The sequence below is a fragment of the Carlito syrichta genome, unplaced genomic scaffold (assembly GCF_000164805.1).
Source record: "Carlito syrichta isolate Samal-C Ts95f unplaced genomic scaffold, Tarsius_syrichta-2.0.1 Scaffold130587, whole genome shotgun sequence".
Lineage (NCBI taxonomy): Eukaryota > Metazoa > Chordata > Mammalia > Primates > Tarsiidae > Carlito > Carlito syrichta.
This window is the reverse complement of record NW_007074683.1, coordinates 215,433-237,811: the sequence shown is the minus strand read 5'-3', so window position 1 is coordinate 237,811 and position 22,379 is coordinate 215,433. Positions and strand designations below refer to the sequence as shown.

The 22,379-nt window shown below is 38.8% G+C and overlaps 1 protein-coding gene across 1 annotated transcript in view; it reads left to right on the top strand.

Annotated features, from left to right (window-relative positions):
• The window catches only part of LPGAT1 (lysophosphatidylglycerol acyltransferase 1), a 94,968-nt gene that overhangs the window by 23,347 nt on the left and 49,242 nt on the right, over positions 1-22,379 (top strand). The window contains exon 3 of the mRNA XM_008049137.2: positions 16,910-17,028. Within this exon, the coding sequence (XP_008047328.1) occupies positions 16,910-17,028 (119 nt within the window). The remainder of the gene's footprint in view (positions 1-16,909; positions 17,029-22,379) is intronic.

Below are 22,379 nucleotides of genomic sequence, written 5' to 3'. Positions count from 1 at the left end.
AGCCAGGCTCGGTGGCTGAGCCTGTAATCCCGTGCCTTGGGAGGCTGAGGTGAGTGAATTGCCTGAGCCCGTGGGTTCAAGACCCGCCTGGGCAACTTGACGAGACCTCATCTCCACAATAAAGCAAAAAAAATTAGCCGGGCGTGGTAGCGCGCACCTGTAGTTCCAGCTACTTGGTAGGCTGAGGCAGAAGGATCGCCGGAGCCCAGCAGGTCGAGGCTGTGGTGGCCCGGAGTGACCACTGCACTCCAGTCTGGGCGACAGAGTGAGACCCTGACGCAAAAAAAAAAAGAAACTGCCCAATTCTTTTCTAGAGTGACTGTACCATTTTGCATTCTATCAGCAATGTTCCAGTTGTTATAACCTTTGCCAGCTCTTGGTATTAGTATTTTAAAATCTTAGTTGTTTTAATAAGTGTATAAATGTAGCCATCATAGTTTTGATTTCTGTTTCCCTAAGTGGTTCTTTTCATACGGTTACTTGCCATCTTTGTGTCCTTTTTGGGAAAGTGTCCAAGCCTTTTGGTCATTTTTAGATTGGATTTTCTTGTTATCCTAGTGCTGATTTTTTTTTTTAATGTATCTGAGCTACAAATCATTTGTTGGATATGTAATTGCATGTATTTTCTCCCATTTTAATCTCTTGACAGTAGCTTTTCCAGAGCAAAAGATTTAAGTTTTGAATAAGTTCAATTTATTGATTTTATTATATTTTATAGATTGTTTTTTGTGTCTGTCTGTGAGCTTTTTTCCCAACTCCAGGTGATGGAGATTTTCTCCTATGTTTTCATCTAGATTTTTTATAGTTCTGCCTTTTGCATCTAGCTCTGTGATCCATTTTGAATTAATTGTGTAAGGTATGAGATTGGGTCAAGGTTCACATTTTTGCAACACTGTCTGTTGAAAAGACTTTTTTTCTCCATTTGATTAACCCTTACACCTTTGCTAAAAATTATTTAGTTGTATTTTGTGGTCTATTTCAGGACTCTCTCTTCTGTTCTCTTGATTTATGTGTCTGTCTCTCTACCAATATCACAATATCAATGATTATACTTTCATAGTAAGTTTTACAATCGGGTAGTGTGATTCTTCCAACTTTTTCAAAGTTATTTTGGCTATTCTAGCTTGTTAGTCTCTCCATATAAATTTTAGAAACCACTTATCTGACCAGGCATGGTGGCTCACACCTATAATCCGAGCATTTTGGGAGGCCAAGATGGGAGGATCGCTTGAGCCCAGGAGTTCAAGACCAAACTAATAGGCAACATAGCAAGAGCTTGTCTCTACAAAAATAAAAAATTAACCAATATGGTGCATCAGTAGTTGCAGCTACCTGGGAGGCTAAAGTGGGAGGATCGCTTGAGCCCAGGAGTTCAAGGTTGCAGTGAGGTATGATTATACCACTACACTTCATCCTGGGCCACAGAGGAAGACCCTGACTCAAAAAAAAAAAAAAAAGCCAGTTATCTGCAGAAATTCTTTATGAGGTTTTGATTGGATGTGTATGATAATTGTAAATAAATTTGTGGATGAATGGACATTTTTACTGTATTGAGTCTTTTTTTTTTTTTTTTTTTTTTTTGAGTTGGAATCTCACTCTGTCGCCCAGACTGGAGTGCAGTGGCCGCTTCCGGCCACCGCAACCTCGCCTGCTGGGCTCCGGCGATCCTTCCGCCTCAGCCTTCCGAGTAGCAGGAACTACAGGCATGCGCTACCATGCCCGGCTGATTTTTTGATTTATTGTAGAGATGAGGTCTCGCTGCCCAGGCGGGTCTTGAACCCGCGGGCTCAGGCAATCCACTCACCTCAGCCTCCCAAAGGCGCGGGATTACAGGCTGAGCCACCGAGCCCGGCTATTGAGTCTTTTAATCTATAAACATAGTAAGCCTCTTTATTTTGGGTTTTTTTGATTTTTCATCAGTATTTGGTAGTTTTCATATGTAGGTCCTACACATTTGTTTTAGATTTATACCTAGGTATTTCATTTGGGGGAAGCTTGTGTAAATATTATTTTTGAAATGTGTTCGGTGTTCTATTCTTCACTTATGAATGAAGAAATATGATTGATATTTGTGTGTTAACCTTGTATACTGCAACTTTGCTAAACTTATTAGGAATAGGAGCTTTTTGTAGATTAATTGGGATATTCTACATAGGTAGTCATGTCATTTGTGAATAAGAATTTTATGTCTTCTTATCCAACCTGTATGCTTATTTTTTATTTTTATTTTTTTTGAGTTGGAGTCTCACTCTGTCGACCAGACTGGAGTGCAGTGGCCGCTCCCGGCCACCGCAGCCTTGACCTGCTGGGCTCCGGCAATCCTTCCACTTAGCCTTCCAAGTAGCTGAAACTACAGGCACGCACTACCATGCCCGGCTAATTTTTTGATTTATTGTAGAAATGAGGTCTCGCCAAGTTGCCCAAGTAGGTCTCGAACGCTCAGGTTCAGACAATCCACTCGCCTTGGCCTCCCAAAGTGCGAGATTACAGGCTGAGCCACCAAGCCTGGCTGCTTCTTTTTTATTATTATTAAATTATTGAACTGGCTCGGATTTCTGGTACAGCTTTAGAGTGGTAGGAGTAACATCTTTACCTTGCTTTCAATCTTAGGGAGAAAGCATTCCAATACTACTAAATGTTATTTTAATTGTAGGTTTTATGTGGAAACACTGTACTCCTAGTTAGCTGAGAGCTTTTTGTCATGAATGGATATTGAAATGTGTTAGTTGCTTTTTCAGCATCAATTCATTTGATCATAAGGGTTTTTTTCTTAGACTGTTAATGTCATGAGTCACATTGACTGATTGTTGAATATTGAACCAGCCTTTCACTCCTGAGATAAACCTGGATAAACTTGGTTATAGGATATATTGTTGGACTCCATTCGCTTATATTCTGTTGAGGATTTTTGCCTCTATTCATGATGAGTATTGGGCTGTAGTTTTTGTTTGTCTTTTTCTAGTTTTGGTATCTGGGTAATGCTGACCTCATAAAATAAACTTGAGTGTGTTCCTTTCTTTTCTATTTTCTAGAAATTATATAGAATTTGTATTATTTCTTTTTTTTTTTGAGTCGGAGTCTCACTCTGTTGCCCAAGCTGGAGTGCAGTGGCAACGCTCACAACCACCGCAACCTCGACCTGCTGTCTGCTGGGCTCAGGCAGTCCTTCCACCTCAACCTTCCAAACATTTGGAGCCACAGGCATACACTACCATGCCCGGCTGATTTTTTTTAAAAAAACAGAGACAAGGTCTCGCCATGTTGCTCAGGCTAGTCTCGAACCCCTGAGCCCAGGCAGTCTTCTCACCTCCGTCTCCCAAAGTGCTGGGATTACAGGCTTGAGCCACCATGCCCAGCTTGTATTATTTCTTTTTTGAAATGTTTGGTAGAATATGCCAGTGAAATCATCTGGGCTAGACAGGTTATTTTTTGAAAGGTTTTTGACTATAAAATGAAATTCTTTAACAGAAATAGGTTATCTATTTCATCTTAAATGAGTTTTGGTAATTAGTAGTTGGTGGTTTTCAAGGAATTAATTCATTTCACCTAAGTTGTCAGCTTTGTTTCTAAAGTTGTTCATAGTACAGTCTTCAACTTATGATGATTCAACTTATGATTTTTGACTTTATGTTAGTGTAGAAGCGACATACACTCAGTAATGCTGTATGTATACAACTATTCTGTTTTTCACTTTCAGTACAGTATTCAGTAAATTACATGAGATATTCAACACTTCATTATAAAATAGGCTTTATGTTAGATGATTTTGCCCAACTGTAAGCTAATGTAAGTGTTCTGAGCACAATGAAAGGTAGGCCAGACTAAGCTATGATATTCTGTAGGTGAGGGGAGATATTTTCAACTTACACTGGGTAATGAATGATTCATAAACCTCCTCATAAATTGAGGATCGTCTGTAGTTATATTTTCTTTTCATTCCTGACATTGGAGCTTTATGTTTTTTTCTTTTTCTTTGTTAGTTTTGTTAGAAATTAACTTGATGAATTGTATTGACCTTTTCAAAGAGTCCTTTTTGGTTTCATTGATTTTTTTCTATTTTTCTGATTTTCATTTTATTAATTTCTGCTCTTGCTTTTGGGTCTTTGGCATTCTGTCTTTGGATTCTTTAGTTTTATCAATCTGGAGCTTAATTTATATCCAAAATATTTAAAGTGTCTTATAAATTTTTTCATTGACTGACTCAAAGAACATGTTTAAAAAGTCTTTGTGTCTTCTCAGTGTGTGTGTGTTTTAGTCCGGTTTACAGGAATATAATTTACAACAGTGAAATTTACTCTTTTTAGTGTAGAATCTGAGTTTTGACAGACATATGCAGTTTTGTAACCATTATCACCACCACAATCAAGATATATAACAGTTCCACTGTCTCCCAAAGTAAACTTTTGTGCTCTTGATTTATTTTCTTTGGTGACTTAACATTTGTAAATAGGAACATTTTTATTCTTTATTTTGGGAAAGTTTGAGTACTTTTTGTAGTACAAAGCCCATAATTCTTTGCTTTATATAGTTATTGGTCTAACAGCTTACTATAATCAATAACCAATATCCAGGATTAGAGCATCTATGGACTTACATGTAATAAATTATTATATATTCATTAAAAATCATGTCATGGGAGAATATTTAATGATAGCCAACTTTGCATTACGTATTAAACTTCAACTGATATAAAACATTACATTAAGAAGCATTCTTAGCCAGACGCAGTGACTCACACCTGTAATCCCAGCACTTTGGGAAGTGGAGGTGAGAGAATTGCCTGGGCCCTCAGGTTTGAGACCAGCCTGGGCAACATGATGAGACCTCATCTCTACAATAATTAAAAAAATTAGCTGGGCATGGTGATGCACGCCTGTAGTTCCAGCTACTTGGAAGGCCGAGGCAGAAGGATTACCTGCGTCCAGCAGGTCGAGGCTGCGGTGGCGGTGAGTGTGCCACTGCACTCCAGCCTGGGCGACAGAGACTTTGACTCCAAAAAAAAGAAAAAAAGAATCATTCTTGGTTGGATGCGATGACTCAAAAAAAGAAACCAAAGAATCATTTTTGGTTGGATGCAGTGGCTTATGCCTGTAATCCCAGCACTTTGGGAATCTGAGGTGGGAGAATCACTTGAGGCCAGTTTGAGACCAGCCTGGATAACATAGTAAGACCTTGTCTCAAATTTTAAAAATAAAATTAAAAGTTAAAGATAATCATTCCTTTTTGGTTCACATCTTTATACACCTAGAAGAATCACTGGAAAATATACTGTAAAATTTTAATAGTGTTTTCTTATCCCCAGATAGTGAGATTTTGGGTGATTTTTTTCCCTTGTGTTTTTTGGTGTTCTTTTGATTTACTACATAAACATACTATTTTAATATTCAGAAGGCCATACCTTTTTAAGAAAAGATTAGCTCTCACTTTATATACTTTTAAAACATTTTATGTTTTAAAAGTATGTATTCTAGCTTATAGCTTATATTTGAATTTTTTCTCTTAAGTAGGAGTCTCACTCTGTTGCTCAGGCTGAAGTGCAGTAGCATACTCATGGCCACTGCAGCCTCAGCCTGCTGGACTCAGGCGATCCTTCCACCTCAGCCTTCCAAGTAGCTGGAACTACAGGTGTGTGCCATCACACTGGGCTAATTTTTTTTTTTTTAATTGTAGACTCATCTCACCAAGTTGCCCAGGCTGGTCTCAAACACCTGGACTTAGGCAGTCTTCCTGTCTCTGCCTCTCAAAGTGCTGGCAGGCGTGGTTCACTGCAACTGGCTTATATTTGAATTTTACTGTAATTTTGGTGTATCATATTCAATTTTTCTTTATTATGTGTATATAAATCTCTCACCACTGAGCCATGTGTAAACTTTTTACTTTCCTGCACAGAGTCTTTCCTAGATTTAATAATTTTTGTTTTTTCCTTTGCTTACTGTTCTATCACTAATTCAACCCCCAAACTCCTTTTGAGTTTTAGATCTCCCCTCTAGTTATTCAGATGCTACTCTGTCCATTTTTTTTTGGAAAATCTCTCTGGGAAACTTGCTCCAATTTGAATTGGTTATCCACTAAACCTGGTGTGTAGCTAACATCCTGATTATCTTCCTTCCTTATCATCCTGAAAGTTCCTTTGGCCTCTCTCCTGGGTTGCATTCTTTTGTCATATGTCTTTCTTTCTTGGTTTATTCCCTCATTTTAGTGAAGCATATCATCTAGTATCTTCCTTAGAGCAAGAGGATAGTTTTTTAAAATGTTGCACATTTGAAAATATTTTTCTACGTCTAATCGATAGTTTGGTTACAGAATTCTAGGTTGGGAATAGTTCTTTAGGAAATTTTTTTCTTTTTCTTTTCTCCTAGTCAAGAGCAGTAGTGAAAAGAGGAGAAAGAGTAGAACAAGGAATTTCATCTGTGAGTGACTTTGAGCAATAAATTGACATAACTTACTAACTTTAGACCAGCCTTTCTTCAGGATTTTGAAAATAAAATTCCAGTCTTTTAGCTCTCTGAAGCTATTGAGAAGTTCAAAATCAGTCTGATTTCTAATCCTTTTTATGTCTTTTTTCTCTTTCGGACAGTTTGTTAGATCCTCTCTTTGATTCATTATTTTGAAACTTCATGATGTATGCCTTGGTATGGGTCTATCTTTTATGCACTGTGCTAATTATTAGATATTCCATGTTAGTCTGAAATCCATGTCCTTGGATGTTCTTTAATTATATCTCTAATTTCTTTTTCTCTGTCCTTTTTTTCTAGATCTCTTGTTATTTGAATGATGGACTTCGTAGAATGGTTCTCTAATGGTCAAACCTTCTCTCTTCTTTTTCATCTTGCCTTTTTATCCACTTTTTAGAATATTTTCCTAATTTTATCACTCAATTTTTTTCTGTTGAGATTTTTTTTCCCACTATTTTGTTTATTTCCAACAGATCCTTTTTTTTCTTGTTCTTGTCTTATGGTTGTCATCATCATCTCACCTCTTATCTCAGTGTAGGTATTAATGCTGGTCTCTTCTGAAGGTTTCTTTTTTGTGTGTTGTCAGTTTCCTTCATATTCTTTATTTTTTTGTTTGCTTTACTCTCTTTCACATCAAGGACTTTTTTTTAGGTATCTGGTAATATATGATGACTATGTAGGGGAGGAAAAACTTTTCCTCTACCCTTTTAGGTTTTGTGGCTAGGGCGGTGACTTAGGTAAACAAAAGACAGACTGACAAGAGAAAAGCATACAAATTTTATTTATTTATTTTTTTGAGTTGGAGTCTCACTCCATCGCCCAGGCTGGAGTGCAGTGGCATGCTCCCAGCCTCCGCAGCCTCGACCTGCTGGGCTCTGGCGATCCTTCCGCCCCAGCCTTGCAGGTAGCTGGAACTACAGGCGTGCACTACCATGCCTGGCTAATTTTTGATTATTGTAGAGACGAGGTCTCAGCAAGTTGCGCAGGCAGGTCTTGAACCCGTGGGCTCAGGCAATCCACTTGCCTCGGCCTCCCAAAGCTCTGGGATTCAGGCTGAGCCACCAAGCCCGACCTACAAATCTTATTTGATATTAGTATTTTTATGTGGTACAGGGGACTTCATAGAATATAAGTGAAAATTCGAAAGAAGCAGTTAGAGTCAGGGTCTTAAATGTCATTTTAACAAAGGTTAATAAATTATAGAGAAGTGATTTGATGAATGAAAGGGATTTGAGCTTTCAGTCAATTGTAAGAAAGTTGCTAGGAAATATATGAGGGAAAATAATGGAAGAAAAACATTATTTTAGTAGGATTTGTGGTACAGAGTTATCTCTGTGTTTTCCTTCTGGTACACTGAGGGTGACTTTCTTGTGGGGAATTTATGCCTTGCTTCTTAGCAGAAAGAGGGAAGACAGAGCCCTTCCTGAATCTGCTGTTTCTCATCCTCTTCAACCATCTGTTCCTGTTTTAAGAGTATGGGAGTAAAATGTTGATTGGTGCCCATGCAAGTGGCTGAGGCTTGTCAACACTGAACTTTGTTGTAGGGTGATTTTGTTGGAACATTTCATTGGGAAACCCCAGATGACAGTATTTTTAGGTCTTTCCTCTTGAGCTGGTCAGATTTCCTAGAGAAGATTGTTCCAAACTCTTGGCTGCTGTATCTTGGAGCTGAGTAGAGTAAGGAGAGAGGGATCAGAGAGATGGATCTCTGCAATAAAAGCATGTGTTTACGTAGTCTTAATGTTGTTAGGATGGTTCTTATTTGTTATTTAACCTTACCCTGATTTTACCACAGGTTTATATTGACATAGTTCATTTTGAACCCTTTGGTAGTTTAGTGGTTCTCAAATGGGATGGAGGATGAGGCAGGATGTTTGGAATTGCGTTTGGGTTTAACAGAGGTTGTTGCTCAGGGATGCTAAAATTTTCACAGTGCTAATGACTAGAAGGAAGAATTACTTCACCCAAAATGCCAGTAACTCCCCTTTTGAAAGCAGTGCAAGTTTAACTTAAAGTAAATCTCAGTTCCAGTTAATTACAGTTATTATCTTTGACTTTCTTGCTCTTCTCTAATTCATGCTTGCCAGTGGTGACTCTGATTTTAATGATATTCGAATTGGAATTCCAAAGCTTTCTTTTTTTTTTTTTTTGGAGTTGGAGTCTCACTCTGTCACCCAGACTGCAGTGCAGTGGCCGCTCCCGGCCACCGCAGCCTCGCCTGCTGGGCTCTGGCAATCCTTCCGCCTCAGCCTTCCCAGTAGCCGGAATTACAGGCATGCGCTACCATGCCCGGCTGATTTTTTGATTTATTGTAGAGATGAGGTCTCGCTGCCCAGGCGGGTCTCGAACCCGCGGGCTCAGGCAATCCACTCACCTCAGCCTCCCAAAGGCGTGGGATTACAGGCTGAGCCACCGAGCCCGGCTTCGAAGATTTCTTTTAAGTAGGTGGCCAGGGTGAAAACAAGAAAACTAGTTAAGAAGTCACTGCATAAGTCTAGGTGAGAGTTATTGGTGGCTCAGACTAGAGTTGTAATAGTACAGAAGAAGAAACATAGAAGACACAGAATGTGTTTTGTAGGTAGAGTCCACTAGTCTTAGAGATGGAGTTAATATGGAATGTTGAGAAAAGGGAGGAATCAAAGGTGGTTTAGGTTTTGTCTTCAGATGACTTGGTGGACAATGGTGTTCTTTGCTAAGATGGGGAAGATGAAGGAAAAGGACCAGTTCTCTATTGAGCATAATATCTTTAAGATGTTACATCTGGGCCCAAAGACAATGGTAATGTTTTTCTTAGATACTCATTGTCTCTTTAGATTTGGTTAGTATTCAATTGTCATTCAAAAAATGCTTGCTTATTTTGCTATACACTGTCGACCTACCTTGATAATTACTGTCATCCACCAAGCTTATTTTTGTTGAGGAATTTGCAACTTGACTAGTCTATCCTACTTCCTGGCATAATTATGGGCAACTTTGGGGACTGCAAAGGCAATTTATTCAAATTCCTATCCTCAAGGTTCTTTACCAGTAGTGACAGTATGATAGAGGTTTTAAATTCCAGTTCTCCTACTTCCTAACTGTATAACTTTGAAATCTGTGCTTAACCTTTTGTTTCTCATTTTTCTCATTTGTAAATTGGGGGTAATAGTATCTATACATTTGGAATTGTGTGAAGATTAAATAAGAAATAATATAAATTATTTTCTATTACTAATTACTAGTACCTGGTAATTAATCATTCCATAAATGTTAGCTATTAAGATTATTACTTATATATTTATTTAATAATATATGCTACTATTAATATTTTAGGTATGTAACCCCTCCAAAAGCTATACCTTGAGCCTTACCTCCTCAAATTTTTTTAAAAATAGGATTTATTAAGAAAATAGAAAAGGTACCTAGTAGGAGGGAACCTGAAAGAAGATTGCCCTCAAATTTTAAGCTCTTAAAATTTTAATGCTAAAAAGTAGACACTGACCATGATATCCTAGCGTGCTCAGTATACTTAAAAAAAATAAAACTATGGGCACTTCAATTACAGTGGTCCTTATTTAGAAATATATTGTGTATCAGATTCACCCAGCAGGCTTTTCAAAATGTCTGGCCCTTCTTTCAGGAAATCTGACTAGAAATATTGTAGAGATGGGGATGGCATCAGGTAATCTCTATTATAATTTCCCTCCCAACTTCCTTTTCTTCTTGCTAATCACCCCTTTGTCTGACTTCCTTTCCTCATGGTCTCCCTTCCATTAATAAGTACCTTAAGCTACTTTCTCATGGCCACTCTTAATTAGTATCCTTACTCTCTTTCCCCATTTGCTCTACTAACCGTTAACCTTGGATAAATCTGATCCAATCTGCCTCTAACCTGGACTGTTGAAAGCCACAGTCCTTGAGCTAGGTAAATTCATTCATGGGTTATTTTGACTGTTTACTATTTATATTAGACATTCTGACTTTATGTGGCACAGTGGGCATATTGCTCTTTTAGGTAACAGTGATTCCAAAAGTGACTTTACTACCACATAATCCAATTACCCAGGGTCTATATGGTACTATCAGTTATATCTTATTCATTTTCACAACATGTTTGGTAAAAAGTTTCATAATGAGAAAATGACATAGAATGATAAAACAGTTTGTGGCATCAGCTTGCGGGCATAATTATTTTTGAATGTTGAGAGACAAGTTAATACGGTTATATATTAAGCAACCTTTCTTCTCTGCATTAATTCCGTTTTGTAGGTCAGCATAATGGCTTTAGCATCATTGTGTTTAAGGAATTTGTGATGCGTTGTTTTTATTCTCTTTTTAAGATGTGAACTTTTCTGATCAATTCTAATCTGTAACTTTTGGAGAATGTGTATTGATATATATGTGTATATTTGTGTGTATGTGTGTAGTAGGTGATAATCTTTAGCTTTTATTTTCAGTAAGAATTTTAAAAATGTATTGCAGCTACAGAACTTTTCTTCTAGTTTTTATTAATTTATCCTTCATTCTCTTTGGGAATAATGGACCTGACCCAATTCTTTTTTGAGGATTCATTTCACAGTACAGTGTGTCAGAATATTTTTGCTCTTCTAATCAAGTGCATTGTAAGAACTGGCAGGCATCCACAGCTTCTGCTCTATCCCTCGGTTAAGATGTTGGCTTTATTATTATATTTATTGGTCCTGGGGTAAGAGGGCATGATCTGAGGAACATAGCTACTTCATACATAAAATAAATACATTGTTCTTTCTCTACAAACATGTTTTATTGATTTTGTTGTCATTTAACTTTCAACAATGGTCTTTGAAGTATGAAGGAGGACCCTCCAAAAAACAGAACATTTTAAATAAAGAATGTGTATTTACACTTAGATGTTTAGACTTCAGTCACCTTCGAAGTACTTTCCATTTGATGCAGTGCACCTACTGAGACACTTATTCCACTGCTCAGAACAGTTTTTGAGCTTGTCAATTTTGATGTCTTTTTGTGCTTCTGCCATTTTTTGTTTCACCTCTTTCATATTAGCAAAATGTTTCCCTTTGAGTACTTTTTTCATCCGGGGAAATAAACATAAAAAAGTCACTCAGGGTAAGATCAGGTGAATAGGAGGGTGGGGCAAGGAGGTCATGCTGTTTTGGGTCAAAAACTGCTAAACACTCTGTGATGTGGGCAGGTGTGCTCGTAAATCACCCATCACGAAATGGGCAAATGCGGTGAAAGAATCTCCAGAAAAAACTTAACTGCAGTCGAATGCAGCCTGTTACAACAACACTAGCTGATACACTGATGCCGATGCATTCCTAGAACACTTACCTAGTGGTAGAAGCCTGTAAATTAGAGGACTTGCCCTCCAAAAGATAATTTCTTGCTTTTTTTAGGTCTCCCTCGAATATTCTAAAAGAAGACTACCATATATATTGGAAACTAAATCTGTTGAATAAAATTAGAGTTATTTAAAAATTCTCATGACTTTATTGCTGTATCAGTATAATTTCTTGATCAGAAATTGATCTAGTTACCGTAACTTATTTGATTTAGTATGCCATGTGAGTCTTGGTAGATTGACATATATTTATTTGTTTGTTTATATTTATTTATTTTTTTATTTGGGTCAGGGTCTCACTCTGTTGCCCTGGCTGGGGTGCAGTGGCACGATAATGACTTACCATAGCCTTGACCTCCTGGGCTCAGGGAAGTCTTCTGCCTCCGCTTCTTGAGTAGCTAGGAGCCACCACACCGAGCTAATTTTTTTATTTTTTTGTAGAGGCAATATCCTGCTATGTTGCCTAAGCAGATCTTGAATGCCTTGGTTCAAGCAATCCTCCTGTCTTGGCCTCCCTATGTGCTGGGATTACAGGCATGAAACACTGTGCCCAGCTGGCATTTATTTGGAACATAAATTTTGGCTAAGTTCTGGTTGAGAGATATAAAACATGTATTCAAGCCGAACTCGGTGGCTCAGCCTGTAATCCCATGCTTTGGGAGGCTGAGGTGAGTGGATTGCCTGAACCCGCGGGTTCAAGACCTGCCTGGGCAACTTGGCGAGACCTCATCTCTACAATAAAAATCAAAAAATTAGCTGGGCGTGGTAATGTGCGCCTATAGCTCCAGCTACTTGAAGGCTGAGGCGGAAGGATCGCTGGAGCCCAGCAGGTCGAGGCTGCAGTGGCCGGGAGCGGCCACTGCACTCCAGTCTGGGTGGCAGAGTGAGACTCCAACTCAAAAAAAAAAACAAAACAAACATGTATTGGATCAACTCTCAATGATTATACTTTAAAAGTATTTAGAAATGAATCTTAAAAACCACTTATATTGTATAACATGTCTATTAAAATGTTCTAGATATTAAAAGAATAATATTTTTATGCAGTTATTTTCCTATACTGCATAAAAAAGACTATAAAAATAAAAAAAAGACTATAATTTGGGGGGAAATAGAATGGAAGGGAGAGGATGGGAAAAGTTGGGGGAAGGACGGTATTAATTTCTTAGGGCTGCCTGCCATCATAAAATACCACACACTGGTTGCCTTAACACAGCAGAAATTTATTCTTTCACAGTTCTGGAGATTAGAAGTCAGAAAGCAAGGTTTCAGCATGGCCATGCTTTATTAAAGGCTCTAGAGGAGGATTCTTCTTTCTTCTTTCAGCTTCTGATGGTTGTGTACTATTCTTGCTATCCATTGACGTATAGGTGCATCACTCCCATCTCTGCCTCTGTTGTCACTCTCTGTGTATATCTGTGTCCAAATTTCCCTCTTCTTAAAAGAACACTGGTCATACTGGATTTAGGTTTAGGGCCCACCCAATCCAGGATGACCTCAACTTGATTCACAGATTCTGGGTGGACATGAATTTTGGGAATACTATTCGACCCAGTACAGAGGGATCCAAATTTAATTTATATTTTGATAAGACTAATTTATGTAAAGCAAACAAGTAAGGTACATTTTATGTTTTCAAAAAAATCCACAAAACTTATTTTTGGTTGGGCACAGTGGCTCATTCACATAATCCCAGCACTTAGGGAGGCTAAGGCAAGAAGATTGCTTGAGCCCAGGAGTACAAGACCAGCCTGGGCAACATAGCGAGACCTCATCTCTACAAAAAATTTAAAAAATTAGCCCAGTGTGGTCACTTATGCTTGTAGTTCCAGCTACTCAGGAGGCTGAGGCAGAGGGGTCACTTGAACCCAGGAGGTCGAGGCTGCAGTGAGCTAGGATTGTGCCATTGCACTCCAGCCTGGTGACAGAGTGAGACTCCAACTCAAAAAAATAAACATTTATTTTACTTTTCACTACATGGGCCTAGGTATCTAGTATTTACCAGAGATGCATAATGGAATATTTGGTTATGAGACATCTATTAATATAGATGTGGAGTCAGAAAACATTCCATATTACCTCTTGATAACACACTATTTATAGAACCAAACTAGTCTTTTCTTGAGAGTTTTAACTGCTATTGACTTTAAATAGTACTTGAAATGTTCTTATTTATTTTATATTCACAACACTGAACAGTGCCTGGTGCTGATTTAATTGGATGAAGAATGAATTAATGAAATGATGTGTATGTGTGTTATATATGTGTTTTTGTGTATCTCCATTGAAGGTTGATCAGCAGGGGAATGATATAGGGAATTTCATTTAGCAATTATATTCTCCATTCTTTTTATTTATTTATTTATTTTGAGTCCGTCTCATTCCTGTCACCCAGACTGGAGTGCAGTGGAATGCTCACAGTCACTGCAGCCTTGATCTGCTGGGGCTCAGGTGATTCTTCCATCTCAGTTTTCCAAGTAGCTGGAACCACAGGCATGCGCCACCCTTCCCAAATAATTTTTTAAAAAATTTATTATAGAAATGGGGTCTTGCCGAGTTGCCGAGGCTGGTCTCAAACCCCTGGACTCAGACAATCCTCTCACCTCTGCCTCCCAAAGTGCTGGGATTACATACAGGCATGAGCCCCCACTCCCAGCTTCCACTCTTTCTTAAAATGTAACTGGTAGCATCTCTCATTCTATTCTACACTTTGCTTTTATTACTTATATCATTCCATATTAGAACGTAAGTGCTATGATTACATAGCATTCTGATGCTTAAATATATCATTATTTATTTAGCTAGTCTCCCTTTTTAAATTTTTTTTTTTAGTTGGTGTCTCACTCTGTGGCCCAGGCTGGAGTGCAGTGACACCAACACGCCTCCCACAGCCTGGACTTCCTAGGCCCAGGTGATCCTTCCACCTCAGGCTCCCGAGTAACTGTGACTACAGGTACACGCCATCACCCAGCTAATTTTTTTGTAGAGATAAGGTCTCTCTGTGTTGCTTAGGCAGGTCTCGGCCTCCTGGGCTCAAGCAATCCTCTTGCCTCAGCCTCCCAAAGTGCTAGGATTACAGGTGTGAGCTATCATGCTAAGCCTCTTTTTAAAATTGTTTTGTTTTGTTTGTTTGTTTTTTGTGTTGGAGTCTCACTCTGTCGCCCAGACGCTCCTGGCCCCTGCAGCCTCGACCTGCCGGTCTCTGGCCATTCTTCCGCCTCAGCCTTCCAAGTAGCTGGAACTACAGGGGCGCGCTACCATGCCCGCTAATTTTTGATTTATTGTAGAGAGGAGGTCTCGCCAAGTTGCCAGGGTGGGTCTCGCACCCGCGGGCTCAGGCAATCCACTCGCCTCAGCCTCCCAAAGTGCTGGGATTACAGGCTGAGCCACCGAGCCCGGCCTTTAAAATTTTTAACTGTGATATAATATATTAACATAAAATGTGACTATTCTTAAGTGTACAGTTTAGTATTGTTAAGTATATTCACATTGTTGTCCAAAAATTTTTCTATTTTTATTTATTTATTTATTCCTTGAGTTGGAGTCTCACTCTGTCACCCAAACTGGAGTGCAGTGGCCCCTCCCGGCCATCACAGCCTCGACCTGCTGGGCTCCGGCGATCCTTCCACCTCAGCCTTACAAGTAGCTGGAACTACAGGAGCACGCTACCACACACAGCTAATTTTTGATTTATTGTAGAGATGAGGTCTCGCCAAGTTGCCCAGGCAGGTCTCGAACCCTCAGGCTCAGGCAATCCACTTACCTCGGCCTCCCAAAGTGCTGGGATTATAGGCTGAGCCACTGAGCCCAGCCACCAAAACTTTTTCATATTGCAAAACTGAAACTCTATACTCATTAAACAGCCATTTTCCCCTCCCCCAGTCCCTGTCAATCACCATTCTACTTTCTGTTTCTACAGATGTAAGCTAATCTTTCTATTTAGTTGTTTTCATCTTTGCCTTTGCAAACAAAGCTGCAATAAATAACCTTGTATTTGTGTCATTTTGTACATAAATTAGTCTATCTATAGGATTAGTTTCTAGCAGTGGAATTGCTGGGTAAAAAAGGTTTTTTTTTTGCATTTCTTAATTTTGGAATATAGTGCAAAATTGGCTTCCAAATAGGTTTCCCAATTCCTATTTCATTCAGAACTTTTACACACAGGTGGCTTGACTTCTTTCCTTGTACCAGTGAGTGAGATAAGGGTAAGGTAAAAGTGAATTCTAATGTAGAATCATCCTTTGGTAATCCATGTCAGGCATTTGGGGAATCCTAGAAACTTCTTTGTAGAATTATGATGTTTGAAAACTGATGCTCAATTTTGTTTTTTCTGTGAAGTAAACTTACTAGAAATAAGGTATAACTACATAGAAATAGTACCATTTCCCATACAGTATACATAAAGAATTTGGTGCAATTATTTTTTTAATCTGGTGACTTGAAGTAAATTAATATTTTTATTAGTGTTCTTATTGTAAAGTGAAAATACATACTTTTATAATATTTGAACTTTTTTATAAAGCAGAAATTGAAGGGTTCTGGAAACTACTTCCCATTGATGATCAGTATTAATGATTTGAAATTCATTTTTCTAGACTTTTTTCAGTGCATTGAATAACACATAAATTGTATTCCTGATTTTAAATGATGGGATCATGTTATATATACTGTTTTTGTGATTTGTTTTGTTAGCTGATAATATGCCTTTTTTGGGTTAGGGTCATAGAGATACCCATTTTTAAAATGGATTTATACTCTTTTATTATATCATAATTTTCTTGTCCATTCCCCTGTTGGTAAACATTTAAATTGTAATAGATATCTTATATATATATATATGTTTAATTGGAAAAATGTTTCTGTAGGATAAATTCTGGACATAGAACTTCTAGGCCAAAGATATGACAATTTTATATTTTAATGGTGACCATTTAATGTTTTAATGGGTTTTTGGAGGGTCAATAAAATGTCATATCAATGTTTTGATTTTTATAGGAAATAAACTTAGTTCTGAACTTTTAGTCATTGTAGTTAGGTGACATATCATTAATGTATACCATTTCTTAAAAACATAAGGTTTCTGATAATATAAAAATCTTTAAAATGATGGCTTTGAAACTTTGTATTCTTACAGTGATGGAATGGGGGGAAGATATTAAGGCAGTTTCAAAAGATGAAGCAGTGATGCTGGTGAATCATCAGGCAACAGGAGATGTATGCACACTGATGATGTGCCTCCAGGACAAAGGACTGGTAAGCTATCCTGAAGCAATCGGTAGACATCCAGTAGGGGAAGGTTTAACAAGAATTCATTCAAATATCTTACTGTGGTTTACATCATAGACTTTAATATGTATACTTGGACTATAGAAAATATTAAAAAGAACAATTATATTATTCTAAGATACTCTAGAAGTGGGATTTAGAGACCTTAAAAAAACTGGGATAATGTGAATTATGTCTCAGTAAAACCGTTTTAAAAAATAATAACTGGATGAAAGCAAAGTTAATATAGTTCAAATCGAGGATGACCTTGAGGTGATGCAGCAGATTGCCAGTTTGAGAAATACAAACACAAAAAGCTGTTTTGACCCAGTGCAGTAGTGTCATCTATAGTCCCAGATACTTGGGAGGCTAAAGTGGGAGGGTCATTTGAGCCAGGAGTCCTGGGCTGTAGTGTGCTATGCCTATCAGGTATCTGTACTAAGTGGAGCATAAAAATGGTGACTGGTGACCATCCAGGAATGAAGGACCACCCAAGGAGGGATGAACTGACCCAGGTCAAAATGAAACGGGTCAAAACTCATGTGCTGATCAGTAGTGAGATCGTGCCTATGAATAGCTGCTGCACTCTAATCTGGGCAACATAGCAAGACCCCATCTCTTTAAAAAAAAAAAAAAGTACTGCTTAAAATAAAATAAAATTGGTCAGTGAATAATGTGATCTTGGGGATCTTTAGCCAAAAGAAAATAAGGTCAATGTTATTTTGGATTTCATTTACAAAGTAAATTGAAAGGGAAGATATTAGGCCCATTTTATTCATTGTTCCCAAAGCTATGACTGAACTGTTGATTTTTCTGAGTCAGAGTCTCATCTGTTACCCAGGCTGCAGTGCAGTAGCATGCTTATAGCCACCGCAGTCTCTACCTACTGGGTTCAGGTGATCCTTTTGCCTCAACCTTCCAAGTAGCTGGAACCAGAGGCATGCACCACTATGCCTGGTTGATTTTTTGATTTATTGTAGGGACAAGGTCTCACCATGTTGCTCAGGCTAGTCTCAAACTCCTGAGCTCAGGTAATCCTCTTGCTTCTACCTCCAAAAGCGCTGGGATTACAGGCCATCACACCTAGCCTGAACTGTTGATGAACCACCGCATCTGGCCTGAACTGTTTATTTTACATTGCTTATATGGATAATAAAATAGAGCTATAAATTTGGTGGATTTAAAAAATGAATTTGGGTCAGGCACGGTAGCTCATGCCTGTAATCCCAGCACTTTGGGAGGCGGAGGCATGAGGATTACCTTAGCCTAGGGGTTCAAGACAAGCCTGGGCAACTAGGCGAGACCTCATCTCTACAATAAATCAAAAAAATTAGCCAGGTATGGGGCGCATGCCTGTGGTTCCAACTACTTGGAAGGCTGAGATGGAAGGATTGCCTGAACCCAGCAGGCTGAGGCTGCAGTGACTGTGAGATGCCAGTGCACTCAGCCTGGGCAACAGAGTGAGACTCCGACTCAAAAAAAAAAATTTTTTTTTAATTAATAAATTTGGTCTTTATCATTTAAAGAATTACCACCTTAGAAATTTAAAGAGGTTATATTCATAGAAAACTAAACAAATAGAAAATATATAAAATTAATGGAGTTAATGTTTGACCTAATAGTAAAGAAACAAATCAATTGATGTTCATAGTGTTTAATAGTCATGATCAGTGACTATAAGAATTGTAGACACCATCCTATAAGACACCATTCTTCTCATCAAGGTGCTAATAGTCCAGTGGCAGGTAGAAGAAGAGTGTCAAGAGCAGTACTTAATTGCAAAATAAGAGGACTTCAGTTGAGGGTAAGCATACCCTGTGCCTGATGGACATAGAAAAACTTTGTGAAAGGGAGAAAATATAAAGTTGGGCTTGAGGATGAATAGAATTTAGTTAGGCAGAATAGTGAAGCAGGGGCCTTCTTGCTTAGTGAAGCAATCCTGGCAAAAACATTGAGGTGAGAATAAGCTCTGGTGTGTTTAGGTCTAGATTTTGATTCACAAGGTCAGGGTAGGGTCAGAAAATGAGATGAGATTAGAGGAAAATATGTTTGATTATTGCAGGATCTGTTTTCCTGTTTATCTGAAAAGCAGAAACATAATCTTGTTCTAATGTGGAATAAATTTAATTCTTTCTTACATTCAGAATCTTGAATTGTTAAAAGAACCTCACTGTGTATTGTACTTATAATAATATTTATTGCCTTCTCCTAAATTCATGATATTAAAATTTTGCAAAACTAGTTGATTTGGCTTTTTATAAAAGAGACTCCCCAATTAGTTAACATTGTTATTCTTACTAATATGATAATTATATTTATAGTAATTATTCTAGGCTGAGGGAGAAGGATCTCCTAAGCCCAGCAGGTCGAGGCTGCAGTGGCTGTGAGCATACTGCTGCATTCCAGCCTGGGCGACAAAAGTGAGACTCCAACTTAAAAAAAAAAGTAATTATTCTGAGGGCTTACAATGTCCTTAAGTGGTTTTTTAGTCTCAAGGAATGATAAAAATGATCAGTATAAATATGCCTAACTGTATTCTAACACCAATTTGTCATAGATGATAACTGTATTAACCAGAATCTTAGGTAACCTGAAATTCACCAGTCATATGGAAACAAAAATGTTTGGCTTGCTTGCTTTTGTTAAAAGATTTGAGTTTACTGGGCACGGTGGCTCATACTTGTAATCCCAGCACTTCAGGAGGCAGAGGCAAGAGGATTGCCTGAGTCCAGGAGTTCAAGACCATCCTGGGCAACTTGACGAGACCTCATCTCTACAACAAATCAAAAAACTTGGCTGGTCTCAGCAGCTCGGGCGTCGGGAGGAGGGGTAGTAGCCAGGCAGCCCAGCTTCACAAAGGCTCTTGGTGCGCCGCTGCCTGCAGGCATTCGGCATGCACCCTGTCCGCAGCCAAGATGCCCAAGAGGAAGGTCAGCTCCACCAAGGAGGTGGCGAAGGAGGAGCCCAAGAAGAGATCAGTGCCGTTATCAACTAAACCTGCTCCTGCAAAAGTGGAAGTGAAGCCAAAAAAAAGGCGGCGGGAAAGGATAAATCTTCAGACAAAGAAGTGCAAGCAAAAGGGAAAAGAGGAGTGAAGGGAAAGCAGTCTGAAGTGGCTAATCAAGAAATTAAAGAAGAGTTACCTGCAGAAACAGAGAAACTAAAACCGAGGAGAGTCCAGCCTCTGACGAAGCAGGAGAGAAAGAAGTCAAGTCTGAATAATATATCCCATGTCTTATCAGTGGTCCCTGTCTCCCTTCTTGTACAATCCAGAGGAATATTTTTATCAACTATTTGGTAAATGCAAGTTTTTTAGTAGCTCTAGAAGCATTTTTAAGAAGGAGAGATTCCTACCTCATCCCATTTTTTAAGTGAAATGCTTTTTTTTAAGAGGTGAAATCTTTCGCTGATTGTTTATTTTTTGGTACAACCAGAAAATAGTGTGGGATATTGAATTTTGGGAGGCTTTGACAGTCTTGGGTGTCAACTTAACATTCCATAGATGGGGGTTAGTTTTTATATCCTATAATGCAAAGTATACTAAGTGGCAATATGGATCACAGCCCTGCATGTAATGTCTTGAACATTTATAATTACTTCTATTTCCATGTTGTTTTTTAGTAGAATTGTTTCCTAAAAAAACACCCACTCCTCGATCATGGCCCTCCCTGTCAGAATTGTGTGCACTCTGTAACATCTTTGGTCATGGTAGTCCTGTTTTCCTAATAATTTTGTTAATGTGTTGTGAAAGATTGAAAAATTGAGTATGTTGTATATATGATAAATTGTGAATTGGTGACATGTCTGTAACAGCTTATCAACATTTGAAGATACTGGTATTGATATCCTCTTATGGAAAATTTACCTCCAAATTTTAAGCTGGAAAGCCACTGGAATAACTTTTTAAAAATAACTATACATGACTTTTTTGATTTTCAGTATGTATGTTAAGAACTGTGTACAAGACGGGCTGGGTGGCTCAGCCTGTAATCCCAGCACTTTGGGAGGCTGAGGTGAGTGGATTGCCTGAGCTCGCAGGTTCGAGACCTGCCTGGACAACTTGGCGAGACCTCATCTCTACAACAAATCAAAAAATTACCCGGGCGTGGTAGCGTGCGCCTTTAGTTCCAGCTACTTGGAAGGCTGTGGCGGAAGGATTGCCGGAGCCCAGCAGATTGAGGCTGTGGTGGCCGGGAGCGTGCACTCCAGTCTGGGTGACAGAGTGAGACTCCAACTCAAAAAAAAAAAAAAGAACTGTGTACAAATTGAAATGTCTGTGTACTGATCCTCAACACAACCAATAAACTCAATTATGAAAGACTTTCAAAGAAAAATTAGTCGGGCGTGGTGTGTGGTTCCAGCTACTTGGAAGGCTGAGACAGAAGGATCACCTGAGCCCAGCAGGTCGAGGCTGCAGTGACCGTGAGTGAGCCACTTCACTCTAGCCTGAGTGACAGAGTGAGACTCCTACTCAAAAAAGAATTTGAGTTCATTTGTCTAGGTTCATTTTTCTGTCCCAAATAATTTTATTTTTATTTTCAGATCAGTTAATATGAAGCATTTTTTATAATGCTCTGATATTACTGAATAATTTGAAATCTAAAAGAATTTATTTTCTTTCATAACAATGTAACTGAGAAATATAAGGGTAGAATTTCTGCATTATAATCTCTCCCTCCTGCTTAGTAGTTAATTTGTATTTATTAGTCAGAATGTTTTCTTGATTTATTTTGTACTCCGTGGTGCACTCAAAGAAGGAAGACTGTTGTTAACTTGTTTTGTTTGTTTTTTTTGAGTTGGAGTCTCACTCTGTTACCCAGACTGGAGTGCAGTGGCCACTCCTGGCCACCGCAGCCTCGGCCTGCTGGACTCCGGCTATCTTCCGCCTCAGCCTTCCAAGTAGCTGGAATTACTACAGGCGCGCGCCACCACACCAGCTAATTTTTTTGATCTATTGTAGAGATGAGGTCTCACCAAGTTGCCCAGGTGGGTCTCGAACCCGCGGGCTCAGGCACTTCACTCACCTCAGCCTCCCAAGGCGCGGGATTACAGGTTGAGCCACCGAGGCTGGCTTGTTGTTAACTTTTGGACCAGTTTAAAAATACTACTTTAGGCTGAGCACGGTGGCTCACACCTATAATCCCAGCACTTTGGGAGGCTGAGGTGAGAGAATTGTCTGAACCCATGGGTTCAAGACCAGCCTGACCAACTTAGAGAGACTTCATCTCTACAATAAATCAAAAAAATAGTAGCCAGGCATGGTGGCACGTGCCTGTAGTTCCAGCTACTTGGAAGACTGAGGCAGAAAGATCACCTGAGCCCAGCAGGTTGCGGCTGCG